This window comes from Rhinatrema bivittatum, chromosome 4, assembly GCF_901001135.1.
Source record: "Rhinatrema bivittatum chromosome 4, aRhiBiv1.1, whole genome shotgun sequence".
Lineage (NCBI taxonomy): Eukaryota > Metazoa > Chordata > Amphibia > Gymnophiona > Rhinatrematidae > Rhinatrema > Rhinatrema bivittatum.
Window position 1 is genome coordinate 312,664,014 of NC_042618.1, and position 21,603 is coordinate 312,685,616.

At 43.7% G+C, this 21,603-nt stretch overlaps 1 protein-coding gene across 1 annotated transcript in view; it reads left to right on the forward strand.

Annotated features, from left to right (window-relative positions):
- The window catches only part of FOXK2 (forkhead box K2), a 281,644-nt gene that overhangs the window by 172,052 nt on the left and 87,989 nt on the right, over positions 1-21,603 (forward strand). The window contains exon 4 of the mRNA XM_029600265.1: positions 10,874-11,020. Within this exon, the coding sequence (XP_029456125.1) occupies positions 10,874-11,020 (147 nt within the window). The remainder of the gene's footprint in view (positions 1-10,873; positions 11,021-21,603) is intronic.

Consider the following 21,603-nt stretch of genomic DNA (forward strand, 5'->3'; position numbering starts at 1 on the left):
TGAAATGCCTAGCCATGGTGACTGAGCACCTCTCCAGGCTGGGAGTGCACGTTTTCCTATATCTGGATGATTGGCTAGTCAAGAACACATCTCAGGCTGGGGCCATCATGTCCATGCGTTTGACCATTTGGATGTTGGTCACTAGGGTTTATTCTCGACTACCCAAAATCCCATCTCAGCCCGTCACCTCAATTGGACTTTATAGAGCCCTGCTAGACACGGCTCAGGCCAAGAACTTCCTGCTACCTTCACAGCCATCATGATAGAGATCCAACAGAGCCTGCAGTTGTTGGCCTGCATGTGTTGAGGTTGTTGGGCCATATGGCTGCAATCATCCATGTCATTCCCTTGGCATGTTTACACATGCACAGAGCCCAATGGACCCTGAGGTTGCAGTAGTGCCAGGCCACTCGGAGCCTTCAGGATTGCATCCGAGTCACCCTATCTCTCCGGGATTCATTGTCCTGGTGGCAGGTACTTTCAAATCTGGATCAGGGAATCTCGTTTCAAAGTCCCCCTACCCAAATGGTCCTAACCACGGATGCATCCATCCTGGGCTGGGGAGCTCATGTAGATGGGCTCAACACTCAAGGTTTCTGGTTCGCCCAGTAACGCTTTTGTCAAATCAACTTCCTGGAGTTTTGGGTAATCCGGTACGTGCTATGGGCTTTCAGAGATCAGCTGTCCAACAAAGTTGTCCTGATCCACACCAACCAAGTAGCCATGTGGTATGTCAACAAGCAGGGAATCATGGGATTGTACCTTCTTTGTTAGGAAGCGGTCCAGATCTTGTCGTGGGCACTATCCCAAGGGATAGTGCTCAGGGCCATGTACCTGGCCAGGATAGAGAACGTGGTAGCAGATAGGCTGAGTCAAGCCTTCAGACTCAGCGAGTGTTCCCTGGACCAGGGGCTAGCAAATTTGATATTCTGCCTCTAGGGGAAGCCCGGATGTAAATCTGTTTGCCCCTCTGCAACAGAAAGGTGCCTCGGTTCTGCTCCTTGTACAGGTTAGAAGGCAAACCAGTCTCAGATGCCCTTACCCGCTTTTAGGGCAAGGGTCTTCTGTATGCATATCCTCCGATTCCCTTAGTGGCAAAGACTTTCTTGAAGCTTCGCGAGGACAGGGGGACTATGATTCTCATAGCCCCTCATTGGCCGAGACAGGTCTAGTTTCCACTCCTGTGGGAGCTGTTCATCCGGAAAACCATTCAGTCTAGGGACTTCCCCAGATCTCATCGTGCAAGATCAATGCAGACTGCAGCATCCCAAACTTCAGGTCCTATTACTCACAGCCTGGGTATTGAGAGGTTAATCTTGCAGCCGCTTGCTCTTTCAGAGGATGTGTCTCAGGTCCTAGTGATTTCTGGAAAGCCTTGCACTAGAAAGTCCTATGGACTGAAGTGGAGGAGGTTTTCTGTGTGGAGTGAGCAGAAGGCCCTAGATCTGTTCTCCTGCCTCATACAAAAACTGCTTGACTGCTTCCTATGCCTATTGGAGGTTGACTTAAAGATCAACTCCGTTAGAGTTCATCTCAGAGCAGTTGGCACATACTACCAAGGTGTAGATGGTACGCCCATCTCTGTACAGCCTATAGTTGTATGCTTCATGCAGGGCCTTCTTCAATTGAAGCCTCCCTTAAGGCCTCCCGCTGTGTCTTGGGACCACAACGTGGTGTTAGCTCAGCTGATGAAAGCTCCTTTTGAGCCACTGCACACCTATGACCTGAAGTACCTGACCTGGAAGATCATATTTTTGGTGGCAGTCACTTCAGCACGCAGGGTTGGCAAGCTCCAGGCCTTAGTGACTTATCCACCTTATACTAAGTTTTATCATGTTAGGGTGGTCTTGCATATATGCACCCCCTAAGTCTCTGCCTAAGGTGGTGACGGATTTCCATTTTAACCAGTCAATTATCCTGCCAATATTCTTTTCCAGGCCCCATTCGCATTTTGGCGAATGAGCACTGCACAGTTTGGACTGCAAGTGAGCCTTAGCCTTCTATCTGGAGCAGACAGAAGCCCATAGACAGTCCACCCAGCATTTTATTTCTTTTGACAAGAATAGGTTGGGCGTCGCCTTTGCCAAGCAAACACTATCCAGTTGGTTGGCAGATTGCATCTCCTTTTGTTATGCCCAGGTGGGACTGCATCTTGGGGGTCATGTTAAGGCTCATTCTATCAGAGCCATGGCAGCATCAGTGGCCCACTTATGAGCAGTTCCACATAGTCACATCTTCTTATTGTCTGGATAGGAATGGCCGACGTGACAGTAAGTTCGACCAGTCTGTCCTTTGGAAATTATGCATAGAACTCAACTCTTCTGCCTGGGGCCCATTGGGCTCAGACTGTCTTTCCCCCTCTACCAACAGCACTGTTTATTGTGCCCTTTGGTCCTTTTTTGTGTTGGGAAGCAGCCTGTAGCTAGAGATTCACCCATGTGTGAGGACTACCATCCTGCTTGACCTCTGAGAAAGAGTTGCTTACCTGTAACAGTGTTCTCAGAGGACAGCAAGATGTTAATCCTCACAAAACCTTCCTGCCACCCCATCTCCTATTTATTTTAATCATAATTCTTTATTCCAAGACTGGAGAAGGACCCCTCATGGACGCATGGTATAAGGCATGCTGGGCATGTTCAGTGTGCCTAGTCAAAGTTCTAGAAACTTTGACATAAGTACAACAATCATATAGCTTCTATAGTTTTCATCATGCTGTACTACCATAAATGGCTGTTGCCTGCCCCACCTTTAGTTTCATTTTTTCCATGGAGCTTAACGGTCCTGATTTTCCAAGTGAGTGAATTTTAAGTAATTTGCCTCAAAACCATGTTTTTCCTTGCTGCTTCCCTCAGTTTTTTTTTTTTGGTTATACATTTTCCTCTTTTTTTTTTTTTTTTTTTAGCTCAGCTGTATATTGCAACAACATTTGTGTATTGAGCACCATCAATCATGTCTTTTATTCAAATCATATCGTTTTGATTTCACAGCAGCTATTATTCGCCTGATGATGTTTATTTATTTAACAGTTTTTTATACCGACCTTCATAGTAAATAACCATATCGGATCGGTTTACAGTTTAACAAAGGGAAAACTAGAGTAATTATTCAAGTAAACGAAAGATAACAATAGGTAGGAATAAGTCAAAGTTACAATCAACAGGGGGAGAGAACTTGGAAGCTTACAACAAGCTGGAAAGAAGAAAGGCCTGAACGTCTCAGAGTCCATTTTATACGAGAAGACAGAGTGCCAGACCGGGTAGGAATAAATGCCAACTAGTAATTGACTGGTGGTTCAGGGAAGGCTTGATGTCCCTCAAGAAGGTGACCAGTGACTTTGCAAGGTGCCACAGTGCACACATACTATGTCTGTCACAGTTCCACATGACAGATGCTTGTTTTGCCTGGGGTCCATCACTGTATTTCAGTATACAACATGTGTAAGGCCATCAATCCTCCCTAGAGCTTGCAAAAAAAAAAACAAACCTCTTTGGGACCAGTAAGTCCAGGCCATCTACATCAGCATTAGTGGCATTGACATTGTTGCAGAGCATCGATGGAAGGCAAAGAGGCATAAATATTGGTCCTAGTTGGTGCACAGTGTCAAGAACAGGGAGGTATTGCATGTAATCTGCTTTCAGTTAAGAAAGGTAGAATAACATTTTTAAAAAATGTAAAAATGGATGCTCAGTCATGAAATGTAGAATATAAAATAAAGTAAAAATACTGGCAACAGCCAAACATCTTCCAAAGCAAACCTGCTAAGGGGATCCACTCAACCTAAACAGAATATGGTGGATTGTGATGGCTTTCAAGGGCCCCAGTTGCAGCTACTGATAAACCTCAGCAGACCCAGGAAGATGACCTCACCTCCCGCTGTACAGGCCTTTTTAGCTTTGATCATCTTCAAGGAGGAATCGAACAGAAATTCAGGAGGCAGTGGACCCCATTTTTCTCATATTGGTGCATTGGCATTGAGGACATTGACATTGATGGAAATGGATGTCCTATTCATTCTAGAAACTGAGTGCTGGCAGCAATTCTAGAAGCTGAGTGCTGGAGGGGAATCAACATCGATTCAGCCTGCACTGATGTCAATTTCCAGTACACCGTGAAGAATATTCCTTGAGGCACTAGGATACATCAAGGTCTAGAACCCCCTGCCAACTACAGGTGGCTACTCTGGCTACCTCTGCAACCTAGAGATGTAAATCTGAATCTGAGCATTCAGAGGGATACCATTATGGATCTGAGAGCTATTCTGATCAGGAGGAGTAAACAGGTTTCCTTTGGACTCCTCTCCTCCACAGGAAAGGATCAGGACCCCACCGGAGGATTTCTCCTTCACTCACTTCATTAAATGAATATCTGAGGGTAGTTCTTTTCATTTAGAGGATGCTTAAGGCAAAAGGGTTGGACATCCTCCATTTTTTCAACCCTGGAGGATGTTGTAGCAGTGCCCAGTCCATGATATTCTTAGGGGTATACAGATGAGAATGTGGGAAACCCTCCTCTTTGTAGCCCCCTTCCTGTAGGAAGGTGACTTAATATACTGTGTCCGGAAGACTCCTGGAATTGACAAAAAGCATAATTAGTTTGTTGAATCAGCTGTCAAGAAGGCCTAGAAGTTCAGTACTCACTCCTTGGAGCCCCTTGTGAAGGAGTGCCACACATTTTGACACTCCTGGGAGAAAAGTTTATCAGAATACAGTGCTCAAATCCGACATAGCATCCTATGATCTCTTCATGGCCAGTATTAACGTTGCGTTTTGCAAAAGGTCAAGGATTTATTTGAATTTCTTCCTCAAGAGAAATCAGATTATCTTATATCAGTAGTGGACAAGGGTAGGGAGTGCAGAAAACACATGATCCAATTGATGTTTTTGAGACAAAACAAAGAGCCTCTGACATAAGAATTGGTGCTTTTAGTCATTCATGGCTTTGGGCTTCAGACCTGAGGTCAGATGTTTCCCTGCAAAGGAGAGATTCTCTTTGTAGATAAGGTCAATGAAACTGTGGCGCAACGGCCATTGTTTGATTCAGATGCTCTTTGCAGCCACTTCTGACCCAATCTCCACAACCACCAAGAGGTATTTGAGCAGGGTGCTGAGGAGACATCTATCCTCCACCTCCTCAACAACAACAAGGCCTTGCTTTTGTTCAGGACAATAGAGAATTTCTAAGCCACAGTTATCTCCCCGATCAAAACCTGGGACAGATACAGGAAATCGAAGCCAGTGTTGTAGTGGACATTCCGGAAGATCTGCTTATAAGGGGAAGGCTGAGGTTTTATGTAAACCATTGGCCCAACATAAATGTGGACACCTGGGATCTAAGCATAGTGTGAAATACAGATGTCACCTATTGGAAATCCCACCAAATTGCCCACTGAGTGGCTATCACTATATCACTCAGCATCAGAACCTACTCTTCAAGAAACTCTCTTCTCTCTTGTAAACTAAAGCAGTTAAACCCATTCCACCAGGGGAAAAAGAGTGGTGATTTTATTCCAAGTATTTTCTGATCCCAAAGAAAATAGGACTCCATCCCATCCTAGACCCAAGGGCCTTGAACATATTCCTCCTAAAACAGTTTGATAGTTTCTTTGGAAACCTTCATTTCTTTCCTTCAAAACAAAATTGGATATGTTCCCTGGATTTAAAGGATGTTCATACCCACATAGATATAATTCCAAACCACAGGCAATATCTCATATTTGGGCAATACCAAATGTGTTTCCCTATTACACTATCCTTCAGCCTAGTGTCAGCATTCTGAATGTTCACAGAATGTTTAGTGGTGGTGTCAGTACAACTTTGTAAACTGAGGGTGCATCTATTTTCCTTTTTGAGTGATTAGCTAGTCAAGAATACTTCTTGTTAAGATGCAGAAGAATCAATGAGCAAAACCATTCAGGTGTTGGAATTGCTGGAATTCATCATTTTCCCCAAATCCAGACTGAGCTTTCAATCTCAATTGTAATTCATATGAGCTCTCCTAGACATGACTCTGGCAAAAGCCTCTCTTCCACAAATAAAGATAATCACCTTGATGTCCACAGTGGAAGAAATAGTAAACATCTGCACAGGACATGTGGAAGATGTTGGGCTTAATGGTATCAACAGTACATGCAACAACTATGAGACAAGCCCAATGGACCCTATGATTCTATGCTACTTAGCATCCAAGCACATAGCATTGAGGTTACCCAGCAGCTCAAGGATACTCTATCCTGGTATCAAATATGGCAGAAGGAATCCCCTTCTAATCTCTTTGACAAATATTGTGCTAACTGTGGGCATGTCCAACTTGGGGTGAGCAACTCATTTAAAAGAGCTGAACATCCAAGGCCTTTGATCTGGTCAGTAAAAACTTCATCAAATTTCTTGGAGTTAAGGGCAATCCTAAATGCTCTGAAGGCTTTCAGAGATCGGTTGGCCAATAAAATTGACCTAGTCCAGACAGATAATCAGGTAGCCATGTTCTACCTAAAACGAGGAAAAACAGGTTTGTACTTCTTTCTTGGGAAGCCATCTCACAGAACTACGTATCGGTCAGGCAATGAATTCCCTAGCAGACAAACAGCAGATTCCTACAACCACACCAGTAGGCTGTATACATGACTGGCCAACATTCATGGTGGATCTATTTGCATTTCCTCTGAACAAGAAGGTTCCTCTGTTTTGTTCGAGGAGAGGGACAAAAGACAAACTAGCTTTGGATGCCTTATCCTTAAGTTGGAGAGAGGGTTTTTTGTATCCATATTCTTTAATTCATCTAAAAGCAAAATCTCTCTTAAAACTTGGAAGAGACCCGAGGATTATGATTATCATAGCCTCCTGCTGGCTGAGACTGCTTTGATTCCCACTTCTACAGGAATTATGCATCAGAGAAATTGGAAAATTTCCCACTCTAGTCATGCAGAACCAGGGAACATTACTCTATCCCAGCATCTGGTCCCTAGCCCTCACAACCTGAATGTTGAGAAGGTAGATTTGATTCCCTGAATCTCCCTGATGAGGTCTCTCATGTTCTTACAGCTTTTAGGAAAGATTTCAGTAGGAAGTTGTATGGCTTCAAGTGGAGGAGATTTGCCTTCTGATGTAAGAGACCCTAGATAAGTGTTTGCTAAACCTGTCCTGGGGGACCTCCAGCCAGTTTTGTTTTCAGGATATCTGCAATGAATGTGCATATGAGACTTGTATACACTAACTCCATTACCTAGAAATTTATCTCATGCATATTCATTACAGAAATTCTGAAAACCTGACTGGCTGGGGCCTCCCCAAGTCAGGTGTGAGAATTACTGCCCTAGGCCTTTTTCCACTCTACACAGACTACTTGAATACCTGCTACACCTGAGTCTGGTCTCAAGATTGTTAAGGGTCGCCTCAGTACAATTGGCACTTATCACCACCATGTACAAGATAAACCCCATCTCTTTACTGTCTTTAGTTGTTAGGTTCATGAGGGGCTTGCTTCTTTTGATACCACCTGCTGTGTCTTGAACTCAACTTGGTATTGACCCAGTTAATGAAAGCTGTCTCTGAGCCATTGAACGGCTGTGAGCTCAAGTACCTGACCTGGTGTATATATATTTAGGATTGCCCTTAACTGGTGACATATCCACCTTAAACTAAGGTTTTCCATAATAGTGTGGTTCTGTGAACACATTTGAGTTCCTTAACCAGTCAATCATCTTTTCCAACATTCTTTCCTAGGTCACATGTCCATAAAGGTGAACATGCCTTGCATAGTTTAGATTGCAAAAGAGCAATAGCGTTCTACCTTGTATTTTTAGTTTAATTATTATTGTTTGTAAACATCATCAATGTTTTTTATGGTGCTGTGGTAAATCAAGGAAATAAACTATATGGAGTCGCCTGAAGCCCTTAGAAAGTCCACCCAACTTTTTGTTTCTTTAGATCAAAACAGACCTAGAATTGGCATTACACTGTCAAATTGGTTAGCAGATTGCTTCTTTTCCTGTTATGCCCAGGGAAACTTGACTCTGAAAGGGCATGTGAAGGCTCATAGTGTTCGAGCCATGGCAGCGAGATCAGCTTCCATGGAGGAGATTTGCAAGGCTGTAATATGGAATTCTGTCCACACATTTACATCCCATTACTGTTTGGAAAGGGACTTCTGACATGACAGTAGGTTTGATCAATCTGTTCTGAAAGGAATTTCTGAGGTTCAGAAACCAGCTCATCCCTCCTAGGGCTCATTTTCATTATTTCCAGGTTGTCCTTTAAACAAAACAAAAACAAAAAAAACTACACACAAAAATGTAAAAATGTCTGTTGCCAACAAAAACATTTTGCCAATTAGCACTTATTGTTTATCCCCTTTTTTGTTCAGGACATTCCATAGCTAGGGATTCCCTACCTGAGAGGACAGAATATCCTGCTCGTCCTCCGAGAAGGCAAAAGTTGCTTACCTGTGTTCTCTGAGGGCAGCAGAGTATCAGTCCTTGCTGAACTCACCCGCCTCCCCTACACTAAACTGACAGCCCGGCCTAATCTACCTACCTACGCTGTGTAGAGCATGATGAAAGCTCTAGAAGTTAGGCAGTCATTGCACCAATCTGGACTTTGTTAGCTGTTGTCACTCGTTTGAGGACTGATATCCTGCTATCCTCGGATAACACTTGTTTCTAGGTAAGCAACCTTTGTTTTCCTGGATTTACTTAGTTTTTATGCTTTGCTTAGAAAGCTGAGAATTCTACTAATAGCACCAATGTAAAGGTTTCATATTTACCACCATATTACTCCTGGGGGAATTCTGCACCAAAACATTTAAAATTCTGCAAACTTTATATTGGTCAAAATAACACAATTTACATGACAGCCTTTAAGTAATTAATGCAGAAAAAATGTATTACTTAAAGATGCAGAATTGTAAATATTCTGAGCAGAATTTCCCTAGAAATTCACTGTAAGAGTGTCCCTTCCACTGGCTCTCCCGACTCCCCTGGCCACTTTGCCCTTTCAGGCCCCAACTCCTCCACCTGCCAGTATTTCTCCCCTCCACCTCAAGGCTCAACCACTTCCACTCTATCGCCAGTCCCAGTGTTTGACACTGTTCTCAGTTCTGTACCTCACTCAGGCTGCCTCTGTCCCTCCCTTTCTCACACACATGCTCCCTCTCTCAAGTACACATACACACCCTCATACAGTCTCTCTCTCTCACACCCCCCCTCATACAGGGCCCTCTCACACAGGCTCTGTCTCACACATACACAATCCCTTCACACAGGCTAGCACCCTCACATACACAATCCCTTCACACAGGCTAGCACCCTCACATACACACGAGCTCCCAATCTCTCTCACACACACTCCTTTACAATCTCCTCATATAGGCTTCCTCTCTCTGAAACCTACACTCAAACATTCTCCCCATGCTCTCTTACCTCCCATGCTCTCTCTCACCCTCCCCTCTCACATTCCTCTCCGTGCTTTCACCCTCCGCTCCCCCATACTCCCTCCCGTCTCCTTTCTCACACCCCTCTCCTCCTCACACGCACACATTCTCTCTCACCGGGGCCTTCCATTTTCGCCGCAAACGGCACGCCCGGGCCTTCATCTTCGCCGTGAGTGGAGCGCGTCCCGTGGCACACGTGGGTCTTTGTCTTCGCGCTGCGTTCACGGCATGCCGAGTTCTCCTCTGCTATTTTCTGCACAGAATTTGGCAATTCTGCACAGGGGGGGAATTCTGTGCAACACTAGTGCTTTAGCTAGGTGTGTATTTTCTCTTCCTCTGCCCCTCTTCCTTTCTTTCCTTCCTAATAGCACCTATCTGTTTGCTCTGGAGGGAAATAGTTTTCCCGTTTTTACCCTCAAACTGAATGCAGTATATGTTAGTGTTCTAATTTCCGTTGCCATGCTGAATACATTTCGGTACTGCTGCCTTATTTTTTCTAAATATTCATTTTGAGAATTAATTGAGATATCCTTAGATCTAATTATTAAAGGTTTTACTACGGTTATAAAGGAGTAGCTCCTCTCCTCAGTTGAACTAATAGAAGATCCATGTTTAGTCAGTTTTTCCTTTAATATACCAATATGTTTCTATTTCTTTTTATATTCCTTTATCTAGAAAAGCATGTGCACATTCATTAGGCACAGTGTAATGCACATAAAGGGGTTGAATTAGCACAAGTTTGAAACTTGAATAGTGCCAATCAAGGTTTCACCCCATTTAAGTATCGTTCATCATGATGGAAGGCTCATAATTCAATTACTTTAAATATATAAAAATTTGAAAAATAAAGGAAAATCTTACCTTCAAACATCATCTGCTTGGATCAAAAAGGGTAGGGTGACCAGCTCAGAAGTCCCTAAAAATAGCTTTTAGGGAATTTGATATTTAATGTAACTATTGAGGAAAAGGTAAAGGAAAAAGCACATTTAAAATGTGTATATATCTGGTAAAATGTATTTCTCACCTGTATAGAGGGATGTGGATATAAATATATTTAGGAAAGGCTACTACTTGGCTTGAAGCAATTTGAAAAACTTTCTAAAAACGTTTTATAAACTTACATACATTCCGGACAAAACATACAATCTTCTTTTTTTTTTTTTTAAATCACAAGAATAAAACTAACTCCACCACAAATCATAGTTCATCTTAAATTACAAATAGAAAGTAAAACCTATAACTAAAATATTTTGCTCATGAAATCATCCAACTTATAGTTATTAATTTGTTGGGATATAGATAACTGGAAAACTGAGAGAGAAATCTTTATTTTTACTGTGAAGAAAGACTAGACGGTTAAAGTCAGCAATGAAAGCTTGGTAAAGTAGTTTGCTAATGTCTGATTCTGTAAATGTGTGTGAAACTTTTTTCTTTTGCCCTTTTCATGTAGGATGATTCAAAACCTCCATATTCCTATGCACAATTGATAGTACAAGCAATTACAATGGCACCTGATAAACAGCTTACACTAAATGGAATTTATACGCATATAACTAAAAACTATCCATACTACAGGACAGCAGACAAGGGCTGGCAGGTAAGTATCATATTTAATTAGAAGTTCTAGTATTTTATAGTTATGAATAATAAGCATTAGATGTTTGTATATTTGAAAACCAAGTAAAAGTTTAAATTCATTCCAATTCTTTGATAATCTGATTATAGAAGCAAAAATGAGTTAGATCTAGGAATTAGGAGCTAGACATTCCTGGCACTCCACCACTTTGACCCTGGGCAGGTCAATTTTAATTTGTTTACCCAACTATAATTGTATGTTAAGGATGGCATAAAGTCAAGTAGGATAAAAGTCCCAAAGGAAACAAAATGTTCTGTGGAATCTTTATGGATAGAAATTCCATGTATGACAGAAAAGCATATAACAGAGGATATATACTACCACCTATATAGCCAGGATGAAGAATCAGACAGTAAAATGCTAACCGAAATTGGAAGGGCAAATAAAATTGCTAACCCACTGATAATGGGAGATTGGGTAAATGTCTCATTAGAAAATGCTAGAAAGGTTAAGTTTTTACATGTCATAAATGACAACTTCATGGAGCAGCTGATTCTGAAACAAACTAGAGGGTGAGCTATGTTAGATCTAATCCTCTGTGGAATATAGAACCTAGTGAATGGGTTACCAATAGTGAAGCTGCTTAGTAATAATGGAGATAATGCAATAAAACTTGACATAATCACTATCGGGAGGACATTAAGTAAAACCACTGCAGAAGCATTTAACTTTTAAAAGGGAGATTGATAAAATGAGGAAACTATTTAGAAAAAAACTTAAAGGAATGATTACAAAGGTCAAAAGTTTGCATAAGTGGAGAATATTTTTAAAAATTACCACCATCCCAGAAGCCAAAACATAGGTACTCTTAGTGCATAACTAAGATACTTTAATAACAAAGATCACTCAACGCATAATTAAGCTCTGGTATTTATTGCCAGAGGATGTAGTTAAGGCAGTTAGCTTATTGGGGTTTAAAAAAGGTTTAGTCAAGTTCCTGGACGAGAAGTCCATAAACTATTTGTCAAGTTGAGTTAGGAAATATAGCCACTGATTATTACCAGATATAATAGCATGGGATCTATTTAATGTTTGGGTACTTGCCAGATATTTATATCCTGGATTGGCCTCTGTTGGAAACAGGATGCTGGGCTTGATGAACGCTTGGTGTGACCCAATATGACAAGTTCTTATGTTAATATAAGAATGAGGGTACAGCCGCTATCTTAATAATAATTTAAACCCAAATACAAGATAGTAACATATACAATGTGAATCTAGTTGATAAAAATAAAACACAATTTCAAGTACAAATGATTAAATTCTAAAAACGTATAGATTCTTAGCTTGGTTCAACTTAACAATTTAGTTTTGCTTACCTCCAATGTTGTTAACACTGCCAGTGTTTTAGCGTATATTTATTTTATTTTATTTATTTAATATTTTCTATACCGGCTTTCACGACTAGTAGTCGCATCAACCCGGTTTACATTTAACATTTAGTGTAATGAACATAAAACTAGATGAATTGAACTGGTGCAGGAATAGCAGTTACAATAAAACAAGGAAAAATACAACTGGGAGAGGAGGTATATCACCTGCATTAGGGGTTTCTCAGATTGTACCAAGTATAAAAGCATATGCATAGTCTCTACATTGGGGGGGGGGGGGGTCTTTTTTGTTTTCACCAAATATTGTTTGTGGCTTCTATTTTTGATGATCATTGTTTAAAAATATTGTCTTGGAAGCACAGATAAATTGTATTCTCCTAGGACAAGCAGGATGGTAGTCCTCACATATGAATAAACATCATCAGATGGAGCCTGGTCCGGAAAACTTTTGTCAAAGTTTCTAGAACTTTGACTGGCACACTGAGCATAACACTGTCCAGGCAGGGTCCCTCTACACTTTCTTTCCATAAAGTGTTTGCCTCGCGGTTGTGGAGCTCTGCTCTTTTCAAGATTTTTTTTCTGCGCCAGGTCATTCTTCTCCCGGTTGGTGGCCCAGTAAGGCGACGTGGTAAGTTTTACCTTCTTCATGTTCGATTCCTGGTGTATCGCTCCTCGCTGGCCACCGGTCATCGATCACTCAACAGTTTTTCAAAGAGTCTGGTTTTCACCGATGCCCCCAGTGCCTGCGGACCTTGTCCCTCATAGATCCGCATGAGGTTTGCATCTTCTGCCTGGGGATTTCGCACGACGTCTGGGGGTTCCATTTTTGCACTCAAATGACCCCCAAAGGCTGTTGCGCCCGCCTGGATAAGATGGAGAAACTTTTTGGTTCCAAAACGTCTGATCCATTGACTCTGGCATTCAGGAGCGCCGATGCCCAGTGGCCATGGGGAAACCCTTGGACATGCCGTCGATATCCACCCCTCCATCGGATCGCTCTCTCGTGTCATTGCGCTCCAAGACATAGGGATCATCTCCATCCACCTCGGCACCAGGGAAATACCGGGCCAAGCATAGACACTGGTCGCCATTCACGCAAGGCCCTGGGCTCGGTTTGGAGGCCTTGACCTCCATCAGACCCAGGAGTCCCAGGCATTCTCCACTGATGCCACTGCTGGGTATCGAGCCCCGAGGGAGTTATGGTGACACCTTCTCCACCTCTTCCTCAACCTGTCCTATCTTTGGAGGATTTTCAGGAGGAGCTGGATCGCAGGGTACAGCTGGTAGTGCTCCAAGCCCTGCAGGGTCTCCCAGCCCCGGCGCCGTTGTTGGAGCCAGTGCCTTTCATGTTGGTGCTCCTGCTAGAGCGACTGAACATCCATCAGCACTACTCGCAAATGTGCCTTCTCTATGGCAGCACCAACTCTATGGAACTCTTTCCCAATTGAAATCAGACTTTGTGATTCACTTCCTCAATTTAGAAAAGTCATTAAGACCTTTTTATTCAATCTAGCTTACGGTTAATTTTACCTTACCGTTTTACCTATCTGATTTTATTCATATTATTTTATGTTTTTGTTACTGTTTTTATTTTACTTTTTATTTTGTTTTTATGCAACACATTATTTTGATTTTAAATGTATGCTTTCTATTATTCTTGACTTATTTGCGTACGTTTTTATGTTCACCACCTAGGCCTCAGTGTTAGGTGGTTTATAAATGCAATAAATGTAAATATGTAAATGTACTAACGCAGCCGGTGCCTGGGGGGGGGGGGGGGGGGTCTATCGATTCCCCAGTGGGCACCGATGCCTCCTTTTTCCGGAGCAGTTCCCATTGTGTGTTCCTCCGAGGAGGAAGAGTTGATCCGGCTGATGGCACCGTCCGGTCCCTTGGTCCCGCAATTCGTATTTCCAGTCCTGTGGCCTTGGTGCCCTTGATGCCCTCTGTCCAAGCCGAGAGGCCTGGTCAGGGACCTTCCACGACGGCCTCCAGAGGACTTTAGTGATGAGGATGTGCCATATGACCCGTGGGGGGGACTATGCCTGAGTCTTCTGCAGATGACTCGAGGGACCTTCCATCGGACTAGTCTCCTCCCAATGAGAGACATAGGTCCCCGCCGGAGGACCTCACCTTTTTGGGCTTTGTCCGGGCAGTGGAGGCTATCCCATTTCAGCTCCTGACAGAGGAGGACGCCCGTCATAATATGCTGGAAGTCCTCCAATTTGTGGATGCCCCTAAGGAAATGGTGGCTGTTCCAGTCCATGCTATTTATAAGGAGTTACTCCTAAGGATCTGGGAACACCCAGTTTCCATTCCGCCAGTCAATCGAAAAGCGGATGCTGTTTTATCTGGTACAGCAAGCCTTGGGATTTGAGAGGCGTCAGCTCCCACACCAATCTATTGTGGTGGAGTTTGCTCTCAAGAAAGCCAAGTGTTCCCGCACCCATGCTTTGGCTCCTCCAGATCAGGCGCATAGAGCGTTGGATGCTCTGGGGAAGAAAGTGTATCATGGTGCTATGTTATTCACTCGTATAGCATCCTACCAGCTGTATATGACCCAATATTTCTGGAACCTGTGGAAACAGGTTCAGGAACTGTCAGAGCACGTGCCCCACCAGCAGCAGGATGCTGTTTTGGTGGTGATTCAGCAGAGCCTAGAGGTTGGTAAACTTGAGGTGAGATCCACCTATGACATGTTTGAGACAATGGCTAGGGTGGCAGCAGCGGGCATTGGAGCCTGCAGGATGCCCTGGCTCCGAGCATCAGACCTCTAGCCGGAGGTCGAGGAGAAACTTGCAGACCTACCCTGTACTGGTGAGAATCTCTTTGGAGAATAAGGTCAGGGATGCAGTGGCTCAATTGAAGGATCACCATGAAACCCTCCAGCACTTTTCAGCCAGAACTTCTGACCCACCATCCTCAAGTCAGGAAATCCTTCTATCGCCAGAGGAAATACTATCCTCGTGTCTCGCGTGTATGCACGTCCCACATAAGTTCCCGGGGCTGCTCACGGCAGCAGCAGACCCCTAGACCTCAGCCAGCCCTCCAGCAGAGCACCGCTATCAAGTTTTGACTGGCGATAGGGGAGCATAAGCTGAACTGCCGTACCTTCGACACCCTGCCCCTCCTGTTGGGGACAGGCTGCATCTCTTTGCAGACATTTATTTATTTATTTATTTAAAATCTTTTTCTATACCGTCATTGTTATTTACCATCATAACTGTTTACAGGCTGGCACAAATAGGCAAAACAAATGTTTGTACTTTAACAGAGATGCCAATAGATAACCGGTAACGTATAATTTCATACAATATCTATTTTAATTGTCATATAACGTCCATTGAATACATGTCTTGTAGTTAGCTTACATGTAATTTGTTCTTGTACTTTCAGGTTAAATCTACTTTTATCAGTGAGAGTTTAAAAATAGTTGCCAGTGGCAAGTGTAACTAGTCGTTTGTTGCTGATTTGTAACGCCAGCTTTTCCTTACTTACTTTCTCTGTTCTCTTTGTAAAAGGCCTGTTTGAAAAGCCATGTTTTTAGACTTATTTTGAATAGTTTGAAATTTCCCTGTAATCTTACTTCCAGGGGAATAGTATTCCATAGGATGGGTCCAGACAGTAACAGTGCTCGTTCTCTGACCTGGGTTAGCCATGCTGTTTTAACTGATGGGATGGTTAGGAGGGCTTTGTTTGCTGATCTGAGATTTCTATGTGGTACATGTACCCGTAGCGCTGTGTTGAGCCATTCTGCTTTTTCATCATGAATCAGTTTGTGTATGGTGCAGAGTGCGTTAAACTGTATTCTTTGTTCTGTCAGTAACCAGTGTAGTTCAGCTAGTGTGTCAGTGATGTGGACTCTTTTCCTTTTACCTGTGAGAATTCTTGCTGCGGAGTTCTGCAAAATTTGTAGTGGTCTTATTGTCGTATAGGGTAATCCAAGTAGCAGTGCGTTGCAGTAATCCGTGCTTGTGAATATTAGTGCTTGTAGTACTGTGCGGAAGTTTGATGTTGTCAATAACGGTTTAAGTTTCCTTAGGACCATTAGTTTGGCCTATCCTTTAACTTTCAGTGCTATATGGTGTTTAAAATTTAGTTCTGTATCTATTAGTACGCCAAGATTACGCACTTTTTCCTTTAATTCCACTTTTAGGTTGTTTTTGAGTGTTATTGGTGTTTGAATTATGTTTAGGTTTTTCCTTTCTAAGTGTAGGAATTCAGTTTTGTTGATATTTATCACCAGTTCCATTTGGTTTAGCAACTGTTTGATTATGTCAAGATAAATATTGGCTAGGTTTAACGTTTTTTCTAATGTGTCATCAATGGGTAATATAAGTTGAATGTCATCAGCGTAAAAGTAGTGAATGATCCCAAGACCAGCGAGTAGATGGCACAGTGGCAACAGGTAAATATTAAAGTGTTGCAGACAGTGCAGACCCCTGCGGCACTCTGGTTTGTAGTTTTACTTTTTCTGATATTGTGTTTTTTATCTGAACATGAAAGAATCTATTACTTAGATAAGATGTGATTGTTTTGTTCTGTAGTCCTTTTTCTTCCAGTCTCTTAATTAGGGTTTCATGGTTTACTGTGTTGAAAGCTGATGAAAGGCCATGTTACCTCGGACCAGTGGGTTCTTTCTGTCATTCGCCGAGGGTACCGGCTGAATTTCAGGGATGTCTCCATGGACTCTGCCCCTTGCCCTCCTTGGGGTGTGTCCTTGCATCAGGACTCATCAGTACTTAACAGAGCTCTCTGCCCTCTTAATGGCCAGAGCGGTCAAACCTGTTTCACAGTGCCAGTGGGGCAGCGTGTTCTACTCATTATTTCCTGATACCAAAGAGAATAGGAGGCTCCACCCTATTCTTCAGAGAGAAAAGTTCGAGGTGGTCTCTTTGTGCACCCTGATCCCACTCCTGCAAATGGAGATTGGCTTTGCTCTCTCAATCTGAAAGATGGCTACATTCACATCAAGATCTTCCTGAGCCACAGGAAGCTTCTAGGATTCGTCTTGGGCAGCAGGCACTTCCAGTACAGAGTGTTGCCATTCAGTCTTGCCTCAGCCCACAGGTCTTCACCAAGTGCCTGAACATGGTGGGGGCGCACCTCTGCCGTCGGGGGGTGCACATGTTTCCCTACTTGGGCAACTGGCTGGTCAAGGGTGAAACCAAGGAGGGGGCGCTTCCCTCTCTGAACTTGACCATTCAGGTGCTGCAGTCTCTTGGGTTTGTCATCAACTTCCTGAAGTCTCATCTCAACCCGACACCTCAATTGAGTTTCATAGGTGCCTGGCTGGACATGGCGCAGGCCAGAGCATTTCTGCCCCGCGATCGGGCACGTGCCCTGTGATCTCTTGCATACCTTTTGAAGCTGGCAGGTGTCTGCCCACCTCTTGCTTCATCTCTTGGGCTACATGACTGCGTCTGTTCATGTGACCCCATGGACTCACTTGCACATACACATGGCACGGTGGATGTTGTGGTCGCAGTGGCATCAAACCACCCAGGACCTCTGTGCAAGCTTTTGCATCACGCCTCCTCTTTAGATCTCCCTGTCCTAGTGGGAAAGTCTTGTCAATTTGGAGCAGGGGGGTTCCCTTCCAGGCTTCCCCAACACAGGTTGTACTTACCATGGATGCGTCCACCCTAGGTTGGGGGGCACTTGTGGACAACCTGCATATGCAAGCATTGTGGACAGCTCAGGAAGCTCAGTGCCAGATCAACTTCGTAGAGCTGCAGGTGATCTGCTATGCCCTTGGGACATTCTGGGATAGCTTGGCCAGCAAGACAGTCCTGATTCAGACAATCAGGTCATGATGTGGTACCTCAACAAACAGGGAGGCACTGGGTCATTTTTCCTGTGTCAGGAGGTGATGCAGATCTGATCTTGGGCTCAGTCCCAGTGCCGCCTCCTACAAGCGATGTACCTTGCTGGGACAGAGAATGTAGTGGCGGACTGCCTCAGTCGAGCATTTCGGCTTCACAAGTGGTCCCTGAATCCAGCGGTGGAAGATTGCATGCTCCACCTGTGGGGGACCTCTGACGTGGATCTCTTTGCCTCCCCTTACAACAGCAAAGTGAGTCAATTCTGGTCACTGTTCAGAGGAGATGGAAAACCAGCCTCTGATGCCTTTGCCTGCCATTAGGACGAGGGCCTTCTGTATGCGTATCCTCTGCTTCCTCTGGTGAATGGACTCTCCTGAAGCTCCAGCAAGACATCGGGACTATGATTCTCATTGCTCCTTGTTGGCTGGCAAGTCTGGTTTCTGCTCTTGAAGGATCTCTCCATCAGGGAGCCGATTGGTCTGGGGATCTCCTCCGTCCTGATCACGTAGGATCAAGGCAGGCTGTGCCATCCCAACCTCAAGGCGTTGTCTCTGACGGCCTGGATGTTGAGAGGCTAGATCTGCGGCTCCTTGACTTCTCAGATGATGTGATGCCGGGTCCTGGTAACTTCCAGAAAGCCTTCCACCAGGAAGTCATACAACCTGAAGTGTAAGTGGTTTTCTGTTTGGGCGGGTCATGGCTTGGATCTGTTCACGTGCTCCACTCTGTGGAATCTTTCAGAGACTGGTTTGAAAACCAACTCTGTCAAAGTACACCTGAGTGCTATCAGTGCCTACCACCAGGGTGTTAGCAGTACGCTCATCTCTGTCCAGCCCATTGTTGGCTGATTTTATGCAGGCTTTGCTTTAGTTGAAGTCTCCCGTTGTGTCTTGGGATCTCAGTGTGGTGCTTGCCTGGCACATGCGTGATCCTTTTGAGCCAATGCACTCTTGCGACCTGAAATATCTAACCTGGAAGGTCCTTTTCCTGGTCAGTGAGCTTCAGGCATTGGTGATGTATCCAATCTACATTAAATTCTTTCATGATAGAGTGGTTCTGCGTACTCGCCCTGACTTCCTGCCCAAGGTGGTGACTGATTTTCATCTTAACGATCGTTCTACCCACATTTTTTCCTAGGCCTCATTCGCACCAGGGCGAATGGGCAGAGCACAGTTTGGATTGCAAGAGGGTGTTATCTTTCTACCTCGAATGCACAGCAGGCCACAGACTGTCCATGCAGTTCTTCATATCTTTTGACAGGAATAGATTGGGAGTTGCGGTGGTCAAGCAAACTCCATCAGATTGGCTGACGGATTGAATCTCCTGCTATGCGCAAGCAAGCCTTCAGCTTGGAGGCTTGTATCAAGTCTTACTCTGTGAGGGCCATGGCAGCTTAGGTAGCCTATTTATGTGTGGTTCCCGTAACCAGCATCTGCAAGGCTTCGACGTGGAGTTCCCTCCACACGTTAGTTGCCCACTACTGTTTGGACAAGGATGGCCAACATGACAGTAGTTTTGACCAATCTGTCCTTCGGAATCTTTCAGCTATAAACCCAACTCTCCCTACCTAAGGCCCTTGTTCGGGTTCAGGCTGTCTCCCTCTGTTTCCAACAGCTCAGGGTTGTTGTGCGCATTGGCACCTGGTTAGGCGTTGTTTGGTCCCGGTTTTTCCTGGGATCAGCCTGTAGCTTGGTATTCACCCATATGTAAGGACTACAATCCTGCTTGTCCTAGGAGAAAGTTGCTTACCTGTAACAGGTGTTCTTCTAGGACAACAGGATGTTAGTCTTCAGGAAACCTACCCGCCACCCCACAGAGTTGGGTTTTCTCCTTCGTTTTGTTTTATTTTTTCATAATTCTATATTATGTGACTGAACAGGGACCCCGCATTGATAGTGGGCTGCTGGGCATGCTCAGTCTGCCAGAGTTCTAGAAACTTTGACAAAAGTTTTCCGTGCCAGGCTCCATCTGGTGATGTCACCTATATATGAGGACTAACATCCTGCTGTCCTAGAACACCTGTTACAGGTAAGCAACTCTGCTTTCCATATATTAAAAAGGGGTCAAAGGAACACCCATTGATTGCCAGCATGGTTAATTAGTGTGGTGAAAGAGGCTATTAAAGGCAAAAGGACATCTTTCAGAAAGTGAAAAGCAGACCGAAACGAAGAAAATAGGGGAGAATATAAGCACTGACAAGTTAAATGTAAAACATTAATAGGGCAGGCCAGGAAAGAATTTGAAAATAAGCTTGCTATAAAGGCAAAAACGAATACACTTTTAGTTGAACTACTAGATGACCAAGGGGTACATGGAGCACTTAGGGAAGACGAGACCATAGCAGAAAAGCTAAATGAATTATTTTCCATAGTCCTTACTGAGGAGAATGTTAGGATCATATTCACACTGGAAATGCTTTTTGGGGATGATTCAAAGGAACTGAAGCAAATCACTGTGAAAATGGAAGATGTAATAGAGCAAATTAGTCCTGGTGATTTGTTACTCGTTTTTGTCTGTCAGATTGTATTCAACCCAGTTTTTTTGAAGGATCTTAAATATGAAATTGCAGATCAGTTACTAGTAATCTATAACATATCATTAAAAACAGCCACCATATCTAAAGACTAGAGGGTGACCAATTTAACGCCAGTTTTTAAAAAGGGCTCCATAAGTGATCGGGAAACTATAGACCAGTGAACCAGATATTGGTGCTGGGCAAAATGGTAGAAGCTATTCTTAAAAACAAAATTACTGAGCCTATGGATGGACATGGTTTAACAAGAAGTCGTGCCTAAATAATCTGCTACATATTTTTTGAAGGGGTTAAATAAACATGGATAAGAGTGAGTTATTAATTTATAGTATATCTGGCTTTTCAGAAGTCCCTCATAAGACAACTCAGCAAATTTTAAAATGTTATAGGATAGGAGACAATTTTCTGTTGAGATTTGCTACCTGTTGAAAAGATGAGAAAAGAGTGAGACTACTTTTTTTCAAATGGAGATAATGGATTTCCTAGCATGCAGACAGATGGACTTAGGACCAGTGAGTTTATTCCCTCCTGCCAGCAGATGGAGATGGAGCAAGCTGACATCACAGTATGTATAACCCTGCAGTGAACCCAGCCTGTAGTATTCTCCATCTCCAGCAGATGGTGGACATGCATCTCCCTATGGGGATCGCTTTGAGCTTTTCAAAGGAGAAATATGAAATTCTAAATTCAGGAAAAGAAAGCCCCACTCTCCTGCTGTGACACCTGACGTTCCCACCCCTAGTTGAGAATTCCTGAGGCAATTTCTGTGGTCCCTCAGAGGTGTGCCTTGGTCTGGTAGCTGGGTTTCCCAGCATGGTCTTAGCTGCTAGTTCAGCTGAAAGGCAGCAGGTGCAG